We start from the raw sequence: 13,095 nt of genomic DNA on the forward strand, positions 1-13,095 counted from the left end.
CTCATGCTCAAATCGCCCACTAATTGGCACAAACAGGGGGGTGTTTTGCTGTCTCGCGGCCTCGCCTGACGGTGACATACGCAAAGAGAAAAAGCGCCGGCTCGAGAAACGCGGATCTGATAACTTTAACGCGTCCATCTCCCACTCCCACTCTCCCAGGATGTGACGAACAGATTGATAATGTGTCATGCATGTCGTGACCTTTTCCTCAATCTCGACAAATGATGCCCGCCTCACATGTGGAGGGGAGGGGGAGAGCCGAACCCAAGCCCCAACGTAGCACTTACTACTCTACTTACCTAGTATAGTATAGGAGGAAACTGGGCCTTGTAACACACTTCGACTGTGAAGTGTGAGAGGAATCGGGCCCTTGGCTAAGATAGGTAGGCGCACACTGCCACACACACACGAGGTTAATGGGCAGATGGTTCCTACTCAGAATGGGTATAACGGCTCCGCGTCATCCAGTAAGCGCTCATCAAGCCCATTATCCATGAAGGGCAACGCTGTCTAGTTCCCTTCTTGGGCTCTCCCGCTACGGTGCCGCTGACGGCGGAAGCTCCCAACGGTTGCGGCATTTCCTTACGATCCCCTTCAGGGATTACCGAGAACTGCCGCGTCAACCCCCGTGGTATTCTGTGTGATCACAGTGCTTGGCACGTCAATCCGTCATCTCCTTGCGTCCTTGAGGGTATCGAGCCGGTCTTCGGGACCGACCTGCTCGGAGCTGCTCCAGTTCCGTGAGGGAAAAGTCTTCAGACGAATCCCCAGCCTAAATACTCACACCACCAACGCACTGTGGTGGCCCGGCAAAAAAGTTCCGTCCTGCTGCGTTGCTTGCACCGATATTTCCGACCTATCGTTTGTCATTGATTTGTTTGGCCTTCGCTGCCGTTGACGCACAATTAGCAAAAGAGAACGCACTTTTCTTGTTGCGAACGAACCATAGAACGCCATCTATCCCACTTCGGAACAGCTTCACAAACGCGGACAGACGCAGAGAGACCTCAGGATCGCAAGACAACCAGAGAGAGACGGTATTACCAACCAGCCAGACTACCGCGAATTCAGTCAAGTCAGACAGACCGTTGCTCGCGAACAAGCAGACTCGCCAATTCTTGCCCTGTTATTTTGCCCTTTCTCGGCTTTCACTCAGACGCCATGGGCCTCACCGTTCTACCCGCTTTAATCCCCGACATCCCCCAGGTGTACGATGCCTATTTTGCGGCCTTCAAGGGGTCGGTAATCCTCGACATCCTGTTTCCGACGGGGATTGACGAGGCTTTCCGTGAGGGTCATACGAAACACACTGTCGAGTACTGGCACAAGACCAGCACCCAGTACACCATCAAGTGCGTTAATGTCGAGACTGGCGAGGTCGTCGGCATGGCCCTTTGGGATGCATTTCTCAAGGAGCGCACACCAGAGGAGTACAGGAGTCCTGGCGCCGTTTGGCTCCAAGGCGAGCAGAGAGCTCGTGCCGATGAGTTAATCAACCCGCTCAGCGCAGCCAAAGAAAAGCTTTGGGCTGGCCGAAAATACGTTTGTGAGTGGGACCCGCCGTGAACTCCCACGTCCTCGTTTTCCCGATCCCTTCCCCTTGCACCCGGTTCGCGCCTTTTTTATTTTTTTCAGGCTTCTCGAGACATACCATGTGAACCCCAGTTGCTGATGACACACGCTTTTGCGTTTTCCCCGGGAACAGACTGTCATATTATTGCTGTGAAGCCTGAACACCAAAGAAAAGGCGTAGGCGCCCTTTTGACGAAATGGGGCCTCGACATGGCCGAGCTGGCGGGACTTCCCGTTTACCTCGAGTCGTCTGAAGAGGGATTCGGCCTCTACAAACGCCTGGGTTTTGAAGTGCTCCAAGACAAAATCGTGCACCGCGGAGGGCTGGTGGGCAAGGATAAGGACGTTGAAGTTCCTCTGATGGTGAAGATGCCGTCTGCCGCCAAGGGTTTGACTTTCGAAGAGTGGCGTGCTCAAGGATACCCGTCTTTCCAATAAGCATATTTTTCTTTCGTGTGGCTGTGTTGGCTGGCTGGACGCAGTATCCGTACGCTTTTGGACGTGGAGTCTGCGATGTCAGCAGGATTATCAGATATTACCTTTTGGGAGTCTTGGAGGATGGATCCTGTGTAACGACTCAATGAGTGTCATAGACTAAAGGTAGACGTTGGATGTTCTGGAAGTGCCAAGACAAGAAGCGCCCAGGAAACAGAGTGCCAAGACGAAGCCAAGACGAGGCAAATCTGCAAGTCAATCTGAAAGAAAGGAAAGTTGTCTGTACCTGGATTATTGTGCGATGGTGCATGGCTTGGCTTGGCTTTGTATTGTATTTGACGAAATATTAACCGTGCCCTTGCTCGCATGGAAAAAATAGAAGTCGCTTGGCCTTTCACCCTGCGTGGCCGAGGGACGCGCCACACCGCACCCGACGACTGCAAGTGGGAGGAAACGGGATGAGGGGGTGGTACCGTGGTTCACGGGGTCGGGTAAGGGAGGGGGCTGATGGGTGAAGGTGAAGGGTGATGGACGATGCCGCGATGGTCCAGTATCAGATGGAATCATGGCGCGAGAGAGACAGAGGCGCTAGAGACAGAGGTACCGATACTGGCGACTTGTTTCCTGCCCATCTGCCCACATCGGTCCCAAGGTAAGAAGGTGGGCGAAGAAGGGGGGTGGGCAAATGCAACCTGACGTCTTTGGCGAGGCGAGTGAACGGCGATCGGTGGATTGGCGTGGAGTTAATCTTCAAGGATGATGGAATCTGAAGAATTGTCCCGAAGTCGGAGAAGGGGTGACTGGGAGGGTGTGAGGGAAAGAAATGCAGCGGGACATTTTCGGGGGAACGAAGGTACATGATACCTACGTACGTCGGTACGGAGAATCCGTACCTTTTCTTGGTGCGCTACTGGAGAAAATGTGGAAGGAGGGGTCCAGTGACTCTGGACCACGGGTGACCAGTAAGGGAAGCTTGGGAAGGTACCTCGGACGATGTGGGAAGCTGAGGAAGGAGTGGTGGATGGAAGCGAAAGAAAATTTTGCACGCTGAAGAACGTGAGTGAAATGCTCCTTCCCTAATCTTATCTGATCCAAGATTTGATTGATTAGATCGAGCACTGAACCTATCCGAGGTGGTGACAGGGGATGGTGGCGGGTACAGCGGGGTCCCTTTGGCTGCCATGTGGGGTCTCACTATTTTCTGAGTGGCTGCACCGCTGAAGTCCCGGCGCAACTGGCGATGGAGGGGAAGGAGCTGCAAACGCCATTGACCAATTTGAGACACGACCCTAAGTTCCTCCACATTCAATGCAATCACACATGTCAACTTTTTCAAGACTCGAGAGAGCATCCTGGGACCTTGGACCTTACTCTGACACACTCAGACGTACGATCCATCGCGATCCCACTCCTCCCACGCTCTGGACTCGCTGTCAGCCCTCCGAATACACAAGAATACGTGACAAAGTGACAAAGTCCGCTCGCTGGCAAGCACACATTTCCTAACAAGTCTCGTGGCTCCATCGAACCCATCTGCTCGTTTTGGTGTGTCACTATGTGTGTGTCCTCGCATCGCCAATCGAGTCGCCCTGTCATGACGCGAGTAGCCTTTTCGACCGTTCGTATACGCCCCTCAACACTACCTTAGGTATACTCGAGAATACTCCAGGTACTTGTCGTGAAACGATTGCCCGTTCGGTCTAGCCCGTCGCTGACTACATACGCTGGGCAAGGTGCAAACCCCCAAGGAAGAAAAGAAGCAATCCCAGCTAAGGTTCTGCGCCGTACGGATACTTGCGTGCAAGTTCGCAACGTCCCGCTGTGTGGCGCCCCGTCTTGGTGGCCGGCAAAGCAGCACGGCCAACACCTTAACGGGCTAAAGCCCAGCCCAGCGGCAGCGGGGTGTGAAGAGACCTCGCTTGCGGCTTGCCTCCTTGCTGGATCCAGATGATCCCCGAAAGCCGTTCCTCGGTGACGCAGATGCAGGGCCCTTTGGACATGGGTCGTCTCTGCCATCTGGACCCAGGCCAGTTATTTCTGCCATGCGACCCGAGAGGATGGCCGGCGTTGCACCAAGATCGCGGTGACACTTTTTTGGACCTGCCATAGACAAACATTTCGACCAAGACCAAGACGTTCGATTTGTCTTCCGTAGTAATTTCATTAAGGAATTGAAGCATTTATTCAGTAATTCTTTATCGACACAATGGCCGCAGAACCATCAACAGCCCCGGTATCCGAGCCTTTGGCTCCCGCCCAGAAGCTGTCTATCCTCCACGGACCCCGCGATCCTCCTCTGGTTGACCTCAGTCTCGGCGAGCTGCTGGAGCTTCAGACATACCAACACGGCACCAAGGAGTGTTTGGTGATTCCTTGGACCGGTGCACGATGGACCTACAATGAGCTCAACCAGCAGAGCTTGCTGCTCGCGCAGGCCCTGCTCGAGATGGGCATCAAGGCCGGTGACAGAGTCGGTGTTATGGCAGGCAACTGCGAGCAATACGCCGCCATCTTCTTTGCAGTCTCTAGAATCGGTGCTATTCTTGTCATCCTGAACAACACGTATACTCCCAGCGAGGCCATGTACGCTGTTGAGTTCTCAGGTTAGTTACCAGTCTAATAGTTGCTGATTCCGAGCTAACTCCGTTGTTCAGAATGCAAGATTCTCTTCACCACCAAGCAGATTGGCAGACTCGACAACACCAAGTTCTTGAGCCAAATAGCGAACAAGATCAATGGGCCCAAGATTATCATGATCCGGGGCGACACGAGCGGATACCAGACATACGACGACCTCATCAAGTCGAGCTCAAGGCAGAGCCCGAGAGAGCTTCACCTGGCCATGAGCAAGGTGGTGCCGCATCAAGTATGCAACCTCCAGTTCACCAGTGGTACCACTGGCCGTCCCAAGGCCGCCATGCTTACCCACCAGTAAGTTCGATCAAGCTGATAGAGATGGTCGAAGAGGCTAACTTTGGATTCAGCAACGTCGTTAACAACGCTCGTTTCATTGGTGATCGCATGCGCCTCACCCCGGACGACGTGCTTTGCTGCCCTCCCCCTCTGTTCCACTGCTTCGGTCTCGTCCTCGGTCTCCTGTCTGTCATCACACACGGTGCCAAGATTGTCTACCCTGCGGAGGTTTTCGACACCAAGGCGACGCTCAAGGCCATCCTCGAGGAGGACTGCACAGCACTCCACGGCGTGCCTGCCATGTTCGACTCCCTGTTCCAGGCGGCACCTGATGACTTCAAGTCATCCAAGATCCGCACCGGAATCGTGGCCGGCGCTCCTGTCCCCAGATATCTGATGGAGTTGATGGTCAACCGTCTCGGTATGAGAGAGTTCACCAGCAGTTACGGTCTGACCGAGGCATCGCCTACCTGCTTCAACGCCTTCACCGACGATGCCTTGGGTAAGAGACTGACCACCGTCGGTACGCTCATGCCCCATGCCTCGGCCAAGATTGTCGACAGAGACGGCAACGTTGTGCCCATGGGCCAGCGCGGAGAGCTTTGCATGGCCGGGTACCAGCTGCAGGCTGGCTACTGGAACAACTCGGAGAAGACCAACGAGGTCATGGTCCGTGACTCTGCAGGTGTCTTGTGGCTGCACACTGGTGACGAGGCCGTCTTTGACGATGCTGGATACTGCTCAATTACCGGCCGCTTCAAGGACATCATCATCCGAGGTAAGCCATAAATGTTCGTTGCGCAACAACAGCATAATGTACTAACACAACTTCCTCCCTTCAGGTGGCGAGAACATCTACCCGCTCGAGATTGAAGAGCGCCTTATGGCCCACCCGTCCATCTCCCAGGCCATCGTCGTCGGCCTCAAGGACGAGCACTACGGCGAAGTCGTCGGTGCCTTTGTGCAGCGCGCCGAGAACGCGGACAAGCCTTCGTTCCAGGAGCTCAAGGACTGGGTCCGCCAGCGCCTCGGCGGCCACAAGAGCCCTGCGCACATTTTCTGGCTCGGTGAGGACGGCGTGCCGGCCAACGTGCCCCTCACGGGCAGCGGCAAGGTGCGCAAGTTTGAGATTGCCAAGGTGGGCGACGAGATTCTCAAGAAGAGCAGAACCGTCTCTGCCAAGTTGTAAGATTGCGGTCCTCGTAGGATATCTTGCCGAGGACGGCGTGGAGTGTGTTCAATGAGTGATACCACACAAAAGTTGTCTTTTGACCATTTTCGTTGTTACTATTTCATGTCAGGCGATGACTTCTGTTTTTTTGGGTTTTGGAATTTCGCTTAGATTTTTTGTTTAGACCTACAGGATTACTGAACGTGTCGTTGAATTGACTTTCCTTCTCGTCACACTCCCATGTGGATTTAGCTTGTGCAAGTCATCCTCACAGGCTCAAACTTTGTTTTTTTATCTGTATCCTCAAAGGCTAATTGTTTTCCGACTATCCCTTCTGTCACATTCGGCCCCCTTCAGAGATCGCGTTTACTGGGAGGATGCTTACCCCGATCAAGGCTTGGCGTCGATAATCGCGATTGCGTGATGAGAAACCCGATGGTTTGGGTGAACCCACCCAAGTGAGGCCAAAAATCGAATCCTTCAATTGAGGCCAAATTCGACTACAATCGTCCGAGAGACTGTGACTCATTTTCAACCCTCTTTTTTCCATCTCGTTCAGGAAGGTCGGAAATTTTCATATTGCCGTAGATTATTCATCTGGTTTTATTGTAAGACTCATTCGGGTCAAATTAGTGATCTCAATGGTGTAGTCGGACTATTTCGACGTGTATATGTGCACAAAGGGACGGATCTGAATGCTCAATATAAGTGACGGGAACCCAGACTCGATTGAAGCCACGATTAGAACACCACCAACACAATAATAGCCAATTCCTCAATTTGCCCAACATATTCCCATCCAATATTGCACCTAAGCTAACATTCATCAAACTTCGGTCAACAAGAAGAGGGAACAAACACAATCACCTCACTACAATGTCTCAATCCAACCACGAACCAAACTCTCAACCGCCATCCCCCTCCCCTCTCCTCCTCTCCCTCGCAAAATCCTACCCCCACGATCCAGCCCACTTACACAAAGTCCTCCTCCCGCAACTAACCCACCGCCTCCGCCTCGCCTCCCTCTGGTCCATCGCGCCCGGAGCCCGCGTCCTGGACATCGGCTGCGGCCAAGGGGACTCCGCTCTCGTCCTCTCCCACGCCGTAGCCTCGCTCTCCATCACCGCTGATGGTGAGACCGACGTCAGTCCGGGCCCGGGCCCGGCCGGCCACATCACGGCCCTAGACCCGGCCCCCGGCGACTACGGCAGCCCCTACACCCTCGCCCAATCCCAATCCCACATCTCCTCCTCCCCTTACGGCGCAGCAATCACCTTCCACCAGTCCGACGCGCCGACCTACCTCGCATCGCACCCTTCTTCGACCTTTGATGCCGCCACGCTCTGTCATTCGCTGTGGTACTTCCCCTCCGGTGCCGCAATCTCCTCCCTCTTCGAGGCCCTCTACACGTCCAACGTCTCCAGGCTCTGTTTCGCAGAATACGCCCTCGAAGCTCGGACTCCCGCGCAGAAACCGCACGAACTGGCCGTCGCGGCGCAGAAGCGGTTTTATGCGCTGCGGGCTGGCGCGGAGAAGGGGTTTAGTCTGGACCAGGGGAACGTCCGCGGCGCGCTTGCGCCCGAGGAGATTGTGAAGTTGGCGGAGGGGGCTGGGTGGAAGGTGAGGGAGAGGGGTATTGTTGATACGCCTGGGTTGCTGGATGGGGCGTGGGAGGTCGGGGCTGTGGTTGATGCTTCTTGGACTGAGGAGGTTGTCGCCGAGGGGTTAGGGGTGGGTGCGGAGGAAGAGTTGTTGGGGTATGTGAGGGAGATTCGGGAGGCGGTGGAGGAGGTGAAGGGGAGTGGTGGGAGGGTTGAGACGATGGATGCTGTTTGGGTTGTTCTGGAGCGTTGAACGTGTTTTTCGATCAAACGTGACGCAATATTGGAGAAATCATATCCAATGCGAAGAGTGAATACGCGCTCAGAGTGTTTCGTACAATATCAGGCAACGATCCCAAGAGACGATACTAAGTATCGACGTCGAACACGCCTGGCCGTCATGTTCGTCCCGGATAATGAAATTCCGTTGTATCGACAATGGTCTTTAAGCTAGATTACCTTCGGTCTGCTTGACATCTACAGAGATGAGACGCTCAAAGTCAGGTTCTGAATAAGTATTACATGATGTATTCCGAGAGAACCTGGTGAGTGTCCAAACGTCTACCAGGGTTTGTAAAGGGGATGCCTATCATGAGAATTATAATGGATTGGCAGAGGCTCGCTAGACAATATGCCAGTGGTAAGGTCAGATAGATGCCATAATATCGTGGAGGCAATTATCACAACAATACAGTTACTGGCGGCCGTTACCTTAAAGGGGAGGGAGGCATGCAGTATTGGCGTAGGATCATGTGCAGCTATCGTGAGAGCGACCTATACCCCCCGGAATCGCCTATATCCGATCCTTCTCTTAATGACGATATTACACTGAAGAAGTTTCCAGGACGTATAGCAGCAGAGCACAAAAAGACACAGCATTTTACCATTTGCTCACTTTGAGGCAGTTTGTTCCTACCTTGAGTGTCGTTCCTGCTCGTAACGCCCACAACCAATGTAAGGCAAGGAAGGCAGGTGCTTTCTCAGTGCACCACCGAATTTCAAGCAAGGCAAGGCAGGTTCCAGCCTGTACGTTTCGTACCTTCTTTCTATTCCAACAGAACTTATTGATGAGCCGCCTACTTGACTCTTTGGCCGCCTCTCTTCATTTCAAGAAAAGGGCTCAACGTTATTCATCTTCCTGGACATCCGCCAAGAATCCACAAGGCTGCCATTGCAATTGACGACATGTCTGCAGATCTGATCAATGGGGCTCTCCCACCGCGTGGTCGTCTCGGTGCGACTATCCGGCCGGACTCCGGGATCCGGATCCCGAGGACACTTTTAACCTTGAAGAGGATGCGCAAGTATCCATCTACTCGGAAATGCCCCAGAGCCAGACACACAGACACATCATCGTCTGGGACCATCGGCGGGGGCCATGATGATATCAGACGAACGAGACGACACAATGCATCGACTTGACAGAATGCAATACGACATTCTCTATGGCACTGTGTGGACAACTGGACACAGGATACGACGGCGTGTCCCGAAGACCCGAGGGAAGACTTTTCGGAATGAATGCCATTCGACGTGGAACAATCAGCATTGCCTAACATAAACAGGGGACTCTTGCAGGCGTTGACGGAATCTGACGGTCGGTGTTAACGATGATCTGGGTGGCGCACATCGGTCCGGAGCGTCAATTGCCGCAAGGGACTTGTTGCAGGTCCAGTGCAAGAGCTGCAGAAAGTCTCAGCCATCGACGTGCAGGAAGACGAACCGGCTTTCGTCGATCTGGTACGAAGGCTTGCCCAAGCTTGCCAAAGTACCGCTCGATGGCTTGAGATCAACGGCGCTATTACCTAGCCCACTCGAACCCCATTACGAAAGCGCCTTGGCCGAGAAACGAGTACGATGCCACATTCTGAATCGCGTGGCGGCAGACCAAGTTATCAATCTCTGTGGAGTTGAGCTGTCGGATAGTGGATTGTAGGCGTGGAGCTGCTGTGGACAACAGGTGCAGCTACCTGTGGAACGTGGGTGAACAACCGGTCGGAGCAAGCCCGTATTGTGCAGGCGTGTTCACGAATACCACGACCGTCTGAACTCTCGAAGAGCATCACGAACATTCAAAGCAAGTCCAGAGCCGGCGGCGCAGCTCGCGTCAGAGCGGGAACGGCGCGGTTGACGGGCGGCAGATGTGACTTGGCAGGCGGGGGAGACTCCGATCGAGGAACGGCTCAAGATCCGACGAAAAGAAGAAGCATCGAGGCACACGGATGAGTCCTCACAACTTGCGAGTGAGCTGAAGGCGTCACTGGCGTTCCGATTCCCAAGCAGGTGTGGCAGGGGATGGGAGGCAGTGGAGACGAAGAGAGTCACGTACCCTGATCTGAAGAGGTGCGCCTTTTTTACCAAGGATCTGCCCAAACAGGCCACTTGGACCGAAGGCGACCCCACGCGAGCTACCTGTTTCTACATACACGCCCTCTTGAACGATGAGATGATGGGATCCACGGGTAGGTTCGGGATGTTGAAGCAGTGAATCATGCTGCAAGTATCAAAACCAGCCTTAGCGTATCCGTAAGTCCACTCCCGCTGCCCCGCCAGTGAGAAAAAATTTGCCTTGATCTTATCAGATCCATCATCCAGCTTGCGGCGGCCACCGGTCGGCTTTGAGTGGGTCCTCTAAGCTCCGAGGCCGGAGCTATGGCCGAACTTGGTTCTAATAAAGTTATCAGATCCGCTAAGACCAGGTCGGTGCAGCCACCTTCCTTGGAGGAGGAAAAAAAAGAAGGGGAAAAAGCCGGTACTTTTATAGGTACCTACCTAGTAGGCGCCACGCACGCAATTGACGGCAACACATCAACTACGAGGGACGACCTCCACGAACCCCGTTTCCATCAACTCCCAACGCCCTCTTGGTTATCAGATCTATTCTGAAGGGTGGCACAGGCTGTGAAACTCAAATTTTCTTCGGAGCATTTCGTCGCCTACCCTGGCCTGGCACGCCTAGGAACCCTTCTGGCCCGAGGTCTCGGCGTTTCGCCGCAGGCCACCTCAGTGATGGAGGGGTGAAGAGTGAGGCCCCCCTTCAACATCGACCATACCCGCGTACCCTGATCCTCCTTGTACCCATTTGTACCCTTTTCTTCGTGTATAGAGACACGCCCCTTAGCTACCGTGGAGTCGAGGTACAAGTGTGCCCCGCCGTTGAACTTCACTCTGACCACCACCCCGTGCCCCAGAAGTTGTGATGGATGGTGTGCTGGAGACGATGTCATGGGCCGGTCCTGGAGGCTGGAGCTACCAGTCGCTTCGCTTCCTCGCTTGAAGCTCTCTTGCGTCGCGCGCCCTGCAGCCCATTGAAGAAAAAAAAAATTGTGAGCCATGGCAAGGCATGGCGTGGCATGGCGGCAGACAACCAGAGACAAGTGAGCGGCGGGCTTCCGTTTGCCAATGGACCAGGGTCATCATGTAATGGCATTGGACTCTTGGAGACCAGGGATCCAATGGCGTTAACTCGGTATGTCTTCCAAAGGAGTAGGCGGTGGTGACATGAAAGCCCGCGAAGCTCCGAACTCGAAGCTCAACCTCTGGCAACTTTCTCCGTGAACCATTGCTTTCCTATCTGTCTCTTCACAGAACCTCGGAGTCAAGCATTGAGGAACCTCTTTTCACGTTTTTGATACCCTCCTCGAGAAGCCTTGTTCCTATCCCCAATTCGTTTTCAACTGTAATCAGTCATTTTGGGGGTAGACTTCACACATCAACCGCAACCATGTCGGCACCAATCTCTCTGTCCGCTGTCTCCTCCAGCGAGAGCATCATCAAGCTCCCTCACCCGTACCACGCCGAGTACGCCGTCCAGCGCGCCTTCAACCACGACACCTTCGCCGGCAAGACGTCAGAGGGCGGCCTTCACTTCTACCGTCTGACACCCCTCGCCGCCCAGGAGAGCAACACCAAGAAGCAGACGACTCCCCTCCCCGAGCGTCTTCACAGCGAGAACCTCTACTTCTCCGAGCCCGCGGACCTCAAGTCGAGCGAGCTCCCGGCCGACTCCAACAACAGCGCCTGGGCCCGCGCCCGCCGCTCCCCGAGCACCGTCTTCTCGTGGGACGGCAAGACCAAGCCCACGCTCGCCCAGGCCTGGCTCCTCGTCTACGTCATCTTCGTCCTCCGCCCCAACGAGGAGCTCGTCCGCCTCGAGCTCCGCGGCGCCAGCGCCGACGTCCTCGGCCAGCAGCTCCGCGATGTCCTCCTCGCCATCGAGCACCCGACCCAGACGGAGGCCCAGAAGCCCGCCGCCTCCGCGGAGCAGTCCACCGTCGTCCTCCTCCGCTCCGCCTTCTGGCAGGGCGCCGGATCGCCGTTCGGTCCCCGTCCCGTCTGGCTGCCGCAGGAGTCCCCCGCGGCCCTCGACAACCCTCTGTCGTCGTACCCCCTCACCCCTCTGCAGCACACCATGACGGCGGTCCCGGCCTCGGACCCGTCCAACCCGAACCTCTACCAGCAGGCGTGGCACCCGATCCGCCCGGCCAAGCCCGCGCCGGGCGCGACGGTGTACAGCCGCTGGATCCCGCACCTCAAGGAGACGTTCAGCATGGTGGCGCTCGACTACCGCAACGCGGAGCACCTCCGCCTGTTCCACGAGTGGCAGAACGACCCGCGCGTGTCGCAGGGTTGGAACGAGACGGGCACGCTCGACCAGCACCGCGAGTACCTGCGCAAGATTGACGAGGACCCGCACCAGTTTGCCATCCTCGCCGCGTGGGAGGATACGTTCTTCGCCTACTTTGAGGTCTACTGGGCCAAGGTGCGTTGCGTCTCTGTATCTCTTTATTTAAAGTCCATGATCACTAACACCATCAACAGGAGGACAAGCTGGGCGGCTACTACGACGCCCAAGACTGGGACCGCGGCCGCCACTCTTTGGTCGGCGACGTGCGCTTCCGCGGCCCCCACCGCGTGACGGCGTGGTGGTCCTCGCTGATGCACTTCCTCTACCTCGACGACCCGCGCACGACCTGGGTCGTGGGCGAGCCCAAGAAGACCAACGACACGGTGCTCATGTACGACTTCATGCACGGGTTCGGGCTCGACAAGTTTGTCGACCTGCCGCATAAGAGGAGTGCCTTTGTGCGGTGCTCGCGCGAGAGGTTCTTCCAGCTCTGCCCGCTGGGTGATAACGAGAAGGTTGTGGGCGGTATGAGGATCCAGCTTGTGCCCAAGTTGTAAGAGGACTTTGTAGAGGACTAGTATTACGTATGTGTGGATTATTTTGGTTTGAGATCTAAAAAGTGCTGCGGTATGTGGGCGTGGGAATAATGTACATGGAAGATATGCAGACAAACTTAGGAAGGTGTCATTTTGGTGAAGAATTTTGTGTCACTACTTTTTTTTTCGGGTGCAATCTTATCTGATCTGATTGATTATGCCTCAGTGACATTTGACTAC

At 55.0% G+C, this 13,095-nt stretch overlaps 4 protein-coding genes across 4 annotated transcripts; all 4 read left to right on the forward strand.

Annotated features, from left to right (window-relative positions):
- Positions 1-268: 268 nt before the first annotated feature.
- On the forward strand, positions 269-2,010 carry HER10_EVM0007357 (acetyltransferase; the record flags this gene model as incomplete). The annotated part of the gene is made up of 2 exons (XM_035476916.1): positions 269-1,546; positions 1,706-2,010. Exons 1-2 carry the CDS (start codon positions 1,162-1,164, stop codon positions 2,008-2,010), a joined length of 690 nt encoding a protein of 229 aa, XP_035329597.1. The 5' UTR covers positions 269-1,161.
- Positions 2,011-3,905: 1,895 nt separating this feature from the next.
- Positions 3,906-6,109, forward strand: HER10_EVM0001035 (AMP-binding enzyme; the record flags this gene model as incomplete). The annotated part of the gene is made up of 4 exons (XM_035470797.1): positions 3,906-4,610; positions 4,662-4,938; positions 4,992-5,698; positions 5,763-6,109. Exons 1-4 carry the CDS (start codon positions 4,214-4,216, stop codon positions 6,107-6,109), a joined length of 1,728 nt encoding a protein of 575 aa, XP_035328834.1. The 5' UTR covers positions 3,906-4,213.
- A 718-nt stretch (positions 6,110-6,827) lies between these two features.
- HER10_EVM0012407 (SAM-dependent methyltransferase) lies at positions 6,828-7,945 on the forward strand (the record flags this gene model as incomplete). Its single annotated transcript, XM_035481803.1, has 1 exon — positions 6,828-7,945. Exon 1 carries the CDS (start codon positions 6,968-6,970, stop codon positions 7,943-7,945), a length of 978 nt encoding a protein of 325 aa, XP_035330208.1. The 5' UTR covers positions 6,828-6,967.
- Positions 7,946-11,033: 3,088 nt separating this feature from the next.
- HER10_EVM0005485 (uncharacterized protein) lies at positions 11,034-13,001 on the forward strand. Its single transcript, XM_035475100.1, has 2 exons — positions 11,034-12,454; positions 12,514-13,001. The coding sequence occupies exons 1-2, from the start codon at positions 11,417-11,419 to the stop codon at positions 12,874-12,876; spliced, it is 1,401 nt and encodes a 466-aa protein (XP_035329358.1). The 5' UTR covers positions 11,034-11,416; the 3' UTR covers positions 12,877-13,001.
- The last annotated feature ends 94 nt before the right edge of the window (positions 13,002-13,095 follow it).

This window comes from Colletotrichum scovillei (genome assembly GCF_011075155.1).
Source record: "Colletotrichum scovillei strain TJNH1 chromosome Unknown Contig00009, whole genome shotgun sequence".
Classification (NCBI taxonomy): Eukaryota; Fungi; Ascomycota; class Sordariomycetes; order Glomerellales; family Glomerellaceae; genus Colletotrichum; species Colletotrichum scovillei.